This window comes from Helianthus annuus, chromosome 1 (assembly GCF_002127325.2).
Source record: "Helianthus annuus cultivar XRQ/B chromosome 1, HanXRQr2.0-SUNRISE, whole genome shotgun sequence".
NCBI classification, from domain to species: Eukaryota; Viridiplantae; Streptophyta; class Magnoliopsida; order Asterales; family Asteraceae; genus Helianthus; species Helianthus annuus.
The window spans coordinates 129,672,000-129,679,889 of NC_035433.2; the positions used below are offsets into that span (position 1 = coordinate 129,672,000).

Sequence of the window (7,890 nt, forward strand, 5' to 3'; positions counted from 1 at the left end):
AGTCACCCCCCATCACCTCGCCCCACGCCAGGCTGAATACCCACGTCTAAGGGGCAACGCCATGCCCAACTATCACCCAGAGTGGAGTAGCTGGCGTTGAAGGGCTTCCCCCGCCCAACCAACGCCCCCACTCCCTGCAGTCTTAAGATGAGTCGAACGATTGAAAGTCACTCAGAATCTGGTATTAGTGTAAATCCAATCCATCCTGACCTGACCCGATTCGACCAGTACCAACAAAATGACATGTTATAAGTTATATTTATGCTGACACGCAGTGGCGGAACTAGCCCATTAAATCAAGGGTATCCTAAAATTTTTTTTACCGTGCAATCATACAATATTAAAAATAGACAATAAATAAATAAAGTAAACAAATAACTAATAGATTTGGCCTCTTCTTTTTCTCATAGATTGAAATCGTTCCATCGCATCGTCGTCTTTTACTTTATGAAAAATATCCTTTTCGACCGCACAAACATCGCATTGTTCAAAAATTACGGGCCCATTCGATTGGGTAAATCCGTCTTGATAATCTTCAATTTTCAAAACACATCTTTCAACGGTTGCGGTTGCAACCGGTAAAACCAAAGCTAGTTTCACTACCCAATAAACCAAAGGACTCGAACTATGTGTTCCCATTTCAACCATAAGATGCACAAGATCACTTATTCTATTATATGAGCTTTATTAGTTATTACAATTTGGGCTTAATTATCATAAAACTAATTATTTAGGCTTTGTTACCAAACATGTTTTGGGCTTAATGAATAATATCAAGTTTCATAATTTTCTCTTACGGGTATCCTCGTATATGTTTTTGGGTACACTGTGTATAAAATCAAAAAAAAATTACAATACGAATACGAATACAGGGTTGAGCCGTACCCGTGCTACGGCTCACTCTTAATTAGTTCCACCCCTGCTGACACGTAACCAAACCTGGTCATCTTGCCACCTCTAATATTTACTCACATCATTCTCCCACAAAGCTTCCCATAAATTTTGTTCTTTCTATACCACCTTATGTTTTATAACAAAATTCTCCAACAAAGAAGAATCTGATTATCATCATTTAGTTAATGAACAAATATGTTTTTATTTACATCTATATGACTGCCATTACAACTTTACACATTCTGTTCTAAATAATCCCACTAGTATTCAATAAGAGCAACAGCAGCTTCTTGCACCAATGGCTGTGTCACCTGCACAAAATGTTCAGCCTCTTTCTCCACTTGTTCCCAACATCTCTCTACATCTTTCCCTTCTTTCATCTTCTTCACAAACGCCACAAACTTCCTCCAGTTTTCTACCTCAAACAATTCTCGTTTCAATCGCAGATACGTAAACGCACACATCTCTGCCTTCTCCGCTGCCCTCAGGATCTGCTCAAGTGCATAATCATCATATCGCGGCAACGCATTCTCTCCAGCGATCGACACATGTGCTTCTCGTGTCGCCAACGCCACTTGCTGCACGAGATTCTCGGGCGAGCAATGTGCACCCTGAGGCTGCTCATGGTTACGCATCTCGACACAGGTGAAGTTAAGAACAGCGTTGAAGCGGCTTAGCATTTTGGCTATTGGGAGGTATCCGTTTCGGAAGCGGGTGTTGTAGTAGCCCGCGGTGAGCTCTGAGGCGTGGGAGCGTGTTCCGTAGTGCCAGTGGATTCCTGCGACTTTGACGGAGATCTTGACCCCTCGGTTGTTGAAAATGGATGTGGCAGATGTTAGAATCCGTTCGCCGTGATCTAACAGCATTTGGGAGTACCAGGAGAGGAAGAACTTGCCGTATTCCCCGTTCCAGCCACCACATTCCCTTTTGAAGAAGTTGGTTTCTTCCGGTGAGTTGTTGTATTCACCGGCGTCAGTAGGGCCGGTGGTTCCCCATTCTGGTTTACCATAGTTCTCCGCTGCCGCTTTCAAGCTACAAAGCATGTACTGCAATGGAATCCGTTTGTTGGATTAGAATCATCGATCCAAAACACGAGTTTTGTTAGACTTAGGTGTTCATAAACCACTAACCGGCCAAAACCAAATTGTAAAACCGTAAAAACCAATTGATTCAGCCGATCGAACCAACCCAGCCAGTTCAGTTTGATATTTTCCATTTTCCAAAACCATAGTTAGTGAGTTGGCCCAAAAATTTCGGTTCAAACCTGCCGAACCGGACCATGAACATCCCTAGTTAAACTTTAACACGAAACCAACCTGGTCGTAGCACTGGAAGGCTCCTATCCCCGGGAATTTCCATATTCCATCTTTCTCCGGATAAGATGGATATCTAAGTTCTCCTGCAGGACCCATTCCAACTTGAATTTCCTGCATGCTATACCAATTCAATACCCAAAAACAATCATGAATCATGTTCTAATTGAGTTCTGTTGCTTGAAAACAAGATGGGCTTTCTAGTTTCTAATCTCAATCAAGCTAACCAATTTAACTAAAAAAGTACAGTCTACAAGATAATGAGGGTTCATAGTAATTACAACAATGGTGTCCCCAAGAAGATGCGAAAACCTGTGCCTGAAAGCACGCATGTAGTCCGCGTAGCACTGGATCGGAGTCCTGCCTTTGAGGCATGGGATTGTATCACATCCAAGAGAAAGATATTCATAGTTCCTTCTTCCCCATTGATCTGTGTATGCTAAATCCTGATCCTTGTTGATCTCTTCCACCACCCATTTTGGAAGTGGTATCCTGCAAAAGTCAAAGTCAAACTCAAAGTCAAAATGAAAGTCAAAATATTCAAGCTTAGGGTTGAGCAGAACACTTAAAAAAAGAACCAACATAACCCTACTGAAATAACTGAACCATACAAAAAACTGACAGTTCAGTTTTCTATTTTTTGAAAACCAAATTTTAGGGTTCAGTTTCGGTTTTGAATTTTCTGGAAACAGAATAACTGAATAAACCGTTATTTTGTAATGTTTGTTATCGAATATATGTAATGAAAAAGTATATCGTACAATATGCCTTAACATACATCGCGTACGCGATGGCAAAATCGCACGTTATGTTACAAAAAAAAAAAAAAAAAATTGCATGTTTCAAGAAAACTAGAAATTGCATGTGCATAATGAAAATAGGAAATCGCATGTACAAAAACAGCCTAAAATCGCATGTTATAAACCCAATTCGCATGTTGATAATGCATCGCATACACAATATATACGTTAACCGGCCTGTATATGTAATAATTAAATAACACAAGATTTTAAGTGTAAATTCATTATTTTAGCCCCAAAAGTTTTAAGCCCAAATGATAAAACTGAAACCAAACCAAACCGAACCTATCATGAAAACCGAAAAATCTGAAACTAGACGTTTTTTAAAAACCACTTTTATTATTTTTGGTTGGTATTGAACCTAAAACCGACCCAAACCGGCCCCTAGTCAAATTTTTGTAAGAGCATCCACAATCAAATCTCTTACTCTTCTATCTCTATAATTACACTAAAAAACACTACATTTTTTGGTTTACGGTTCAAATACGAGCTCAAAACCAACCCAAACCAACCCGTAGACAACATTTCATAAAACAGTTAAAAAAATGGCGGCAAAAGTAACAGAAAGTTTCACTAACGTGCAAGAGTCACCCACATTACCACCACACTGATGAAACGACATAACCGCCTGTACCTTCAACCCATACCTCTTCGCCATCTCCAACAGCTCTGAATAACCACCCCAATTATACTCTCCGGCCACCTCTCTCTCCACCAACCCCCACCACACGTCCATCATCACCCCCTCCACTCCCGCGCTCTTCAACGCCTGAAAACACGCGTTCATCGCCTTCCTCCGGTTCACACCGTTCGCCATCGTTACACTGTCCAACGGCAGCATCACGTACACCGGTACACCTTTGCCTGTCGTCGTCCCGCCACCACAGCCTGTCTTATACTTCCGCTCCGTTGGAACCGGAGGTTCTGTCAACGTTTGACGAGCAATTGATAGATCTGGATTATATTCACATCGAATTGATTGCGATGACAGTAATAAGTCTGGTTGTATAGCTTTTTTCGGTACTTGAAACCTAGGATTCGCTTCTGCGCACCGCCAGAACGATTTGTTCACGTTGTTTGAGTCGGATGAAGAAGAATCGGATGAATAGGATGGGATTGAAGATGCGGATATGGCTCCAATTTGAGGTAATCTCATCGTCATTTAGTTTTCTGAATTTGAGAGAATGTGTAACGATAACGTGTATGGCAATCTCCACACAAAATGAATATTGAATGTGTTGGTGAATGGTGATAATTTGTTGTGAAGATTTTTGTAAAGGAATGAATAATTTATACGTCAATCCCCACACATGATATGAATATGAATATGAATATGAATATGAATATGAATATGAATATGAATATGAATATGAATATGAATATGAATATGAATATGGAATATCTGTTGTTGGTGATAATTTGTTGTTGTTGTTGTGAAGATTTTTGAATGGGATTTGTAGAGGAATGGAAGGTGAGGAGTGATTGGGGTTATGTGATCGAATAGGGATGGTGTTAATGAGAAGAGGGTATTGATATGAAGGGTGGGGTGGGGTGTGTTTGAACGTGGCGAGATATTGGCAACGGCGGAGATGGGGATGCGAGTGGTGGGTGGAAGGCGGCGAGGTGGTGGAGATGGTTGACACTTGGTGAGATGGGAGAGATTTATTGTTTTTAAAAGTTAGGATTAAATTGTATCCATGTTTTTTATTTGGTTGTTAAAATTTTGATTGTGTCTAAGAAAAGTTAATTAATTTAATTTAAGTGCCAATAAGCTTGTGGTGAAATGGTGATCCAGGTTTGATTCCTGAACTCGTCATTTGGTTTTGGCGACACTTGATGATGTTGGGAGACTAGGTGAGTAGGCAGTGATCGCTAGTTTGATCCTTGAACTGAGCGGGTTTTATCTCACCGCATTGTTGTGCCTTCGGGTGAGTGTTGACAAGCTTCGGCCCTTGGTAAGGTTTTCCCCCATTCAAAGACGAGTAACCGCCTACGTAGAGGATTCGTTGACCGTTCAAAAAAAATATAAGACCCAATCTAATTTAAACATTTCTTTAACGTATGTTCGGTTCTTGTTTAGTTAATGTTTCGAATTATGCAAACACTTAATAACCGTGTTTTTGAATGTTTTAAACATATGCGAATATTGTGATGTAAAAGTTTTTGTAAGTGGCATTTTTGTCGTAAAATGGTTTCTTTAAAAGATACAAAAATGTTTAAATTAGATTGGGTCTTACAAAAAATTGAAATTTAAATGATTAAAACACACATCCATTAAGGTTGGGTAACATATAAAAAGACTTTTTTTTTAATTTATAAGATAGGGTTTGCGTATAAGTCATAATCTAAGGTTTTGTTTGTTTTTCTGCCAGAAGCACTTCTGGCCACTTTTGTCTGCGTCGCGCAGACGCGCGCAAACCTTTGGGTCCTGCAGCTTGTTTGTTTTCTCGCAGACCTTTCATTAAAAAAGGTCTGCAAGACCTCTTCCCCACGCATACATCAACCCATGTCTTCTAACCTCTTCTCACCTCTTCACCAATATTCCTCTTCTCCATCTCCTCCGAAACCCACCAACCAACCATCATCTTCATCTGCAAACAAAACCCCCAAATCGAAACCCACCACCACCGCTGACATCATCAGCATCATCCAAATCGAAACCCCCAAATCGAAACAGAGAGCTATAGGAGAACAGGGGAAAAAGATGGGTGTTTACCGGTGTGATGGCGGTGGTGAGATGAAGGCGGTGGTGTGATGGCGGAGATGAAGGTCGGAGACGGAAGGTCGGAGACGGCGGCGGCTCCGCCGGTTCTCTCCTCTCTCTGGTTCCCTCTCTTTCTTTCTGATGGCGGCGGTGAGATGATGGCGGTGGTGTGTTGGAGGTGGTGTGATGATGGCGGTGGTGTGATGATGGCGGTGGTGCTATGGCGGAGGTGGTGGTGGTGGTGCTATGGGCGGTGGTGGTGCAGATTGTAGAGAGAGAGAGTAGAGAGAGTAGAGAGAGGAGTCTTGTGTGTGTGGTGTGTGTGAGAACTGTGAAGTGGTTTTATTAGAAAAAAAAAACAAACCCTCTTCTTCTTGCAGACTGCAGGCATTTGGTCCACCTCTTCTTCTGCAGATGCCTGCAGATGTGGTCCGCAGACTGCAGACCTTTTCCTGCAGAAAAAACAAACACAACCTAAGTCATGGTGTAACAATAGCTCGTAATACAATTAACATATCAAAAATACTAATCTACATGAACTTTATAGTGCAGGATTTCGAATCCTAACTTGGTCTCCAGCTTGATTTACATGAAAGTATGCATCACACACGCATTAGCAACGTAGATACTTGAAAAAAAAAATCATTTTTACAAAGTTTTTGGAAGAGTAAAGTACACTTTTAGTCCATGGGGTTTACACCCAATCGCAGGTTCAGCCCTCATTTGAAAAAATTCAACAGTCCAGTCCCTGTGGTTATCAATTTGATTCAATCAAGTCCCTCTATCAAACGTCTATTAGTGAATCGTTAGTATTTTGGTTAAATGACCATGATACCTCTGAGAGCCTGAAATTGCAACAGAAAAAGTCTTCTCCTCTTTATAGTCTATGTCTTCTTCAAACCCACTTTCATCTCTTCATCCCTGGTCTCTTTTTCTCCATTTTTTTTTTTTGCTAAAATTAAAGTAAATCAACAATATCCTTTTCAAATTATGATTTTACAATCCCATTTCTCTGTTTAATTTCAGCAAAAAATGGAGAAAAAGAGACCAGAGATGAAGGTGGGTTTGAAGAAGACAGGGACTATAAAGAGGAGAAGACTTTTTCTGTTGTAATTTCAGTCCCTCAAGGGTATTATGGTCATTTAACTAAAATACTAACAATTAACTAACTGACGTTTGATAGAGGGACTTGATTGATTTAAATTGACAACCATAGGAACTGGACTGTTGAAATTTTTTTTCAAATGGGGGCTAAACCTGCGATTGGGTGTAAACCCAAAGGACGGAAGCTCTACTTTACTCTTTTTGGAAAATTTTGTAACAATGATCCCACGAAAGGTCGAGTGCAAATCGTTTGAGAACGAGGCTTTGAGTCTCCTTTTTAATTTTGCAAGTTTCCTCCAACGTCGTATAACATTGTAAAATGAAGGTTTTAGGATTAATACTCAAATACAATAAAGACAAGTTATTTTTGGTAAAAAAAAAAAACGAAAAAAAGTGAAGGTATATACTAGCGCGTTTAGAAACTAACTAGGCTATCACCCGGGAACATCCCGGGCTAGGAAAATTTAGTTTTCAATAATAAAAAAGTACATAAACAACATTTTCAAACTCATTAGTATCTTCTTTCCCTTCCCACAATATTTATTTGTTCGGTTTCATCAGTATCCTAACTTTGTCTCCATGTGTATTCATAGTTTTCGTGCAAAGCTAATAACCTTTTAATTCTTACTGAGATCGCAGTATAAAAATATTTCCTACACCCATACAAAATGTTATACTGTTTGTTTTTAAATTATATTATATTATGCTTTTACTTGAATTTTCTACTAATAAAATTCATAAACATATTATAAACAACGTGTTTTAGGAAATTATATGTATTTTGTTTTCTTTTTTCTTTTATTAAGACTCATCCATTAATGTCAAATGATAAGTTGATTAAGTTAAAAGGAAAAAAAATATTGGTTAAAAAAGGATAGATTTATTCATATATAAAAAAAGCATATAAAGATCAAACAACCACGTCAAATAAACTGAAATATTCAAAAAAACCAATGTTTAAAACGTAAAAATCATAAAAACTGCTTTGAATTCATCGAGATAAGAGCTAAGTCTCTTTCTTTCTAACTTTCTCCAGATCCTTGACGTTACTTGGAGTTGAAGAGTTGTAGACGTC

General features: G+C 39.3%; 1 protein-coding gene across 2 annotated transcripts; it reads right to left on the reverse strand.

Annotated features, from left to right (window-relative positions):
- Positions 1 to 1,076: 1,076 nt before the first annotated feature.
- LOC110877724 (beta-amylase 1, chloroplastic) lies at positions 1,077 to 4,685 on the reverse strand. Of its 2 annotated transcripts, none has more exons than XM_022125926.2 (4): positions 3,655 to 4,685; positions 2,489 to 2,699; positions 2,211 to 2,321; positions 1,077 to 1,940 (listed from the first exon to the last, which is right to left on the reverse strand). In XM_022125926.2, exons 1-4 carry the CDS (start codon positions 4,167 to 4,169, stop codon positions 1,155 to 1,157), a joined length of 1,623 nt encoding a protein of 540 aa, XP_021981618.1. In that variant the 5' UTR covers positions 4,170 to 4,685; the 3' UTR covers positions 1,077 to 1,154. The 2 variants fall into 2 exon arrangements, with proteins under 2 accessions (XP_021981618.1, XP_021981610.1); XM_022125918.2 differs by having other exon boundaries at positions 3,586 to 4,685.
- Positions 4,686 to 7,890: the final 3,205 nt, after the last annotated feature.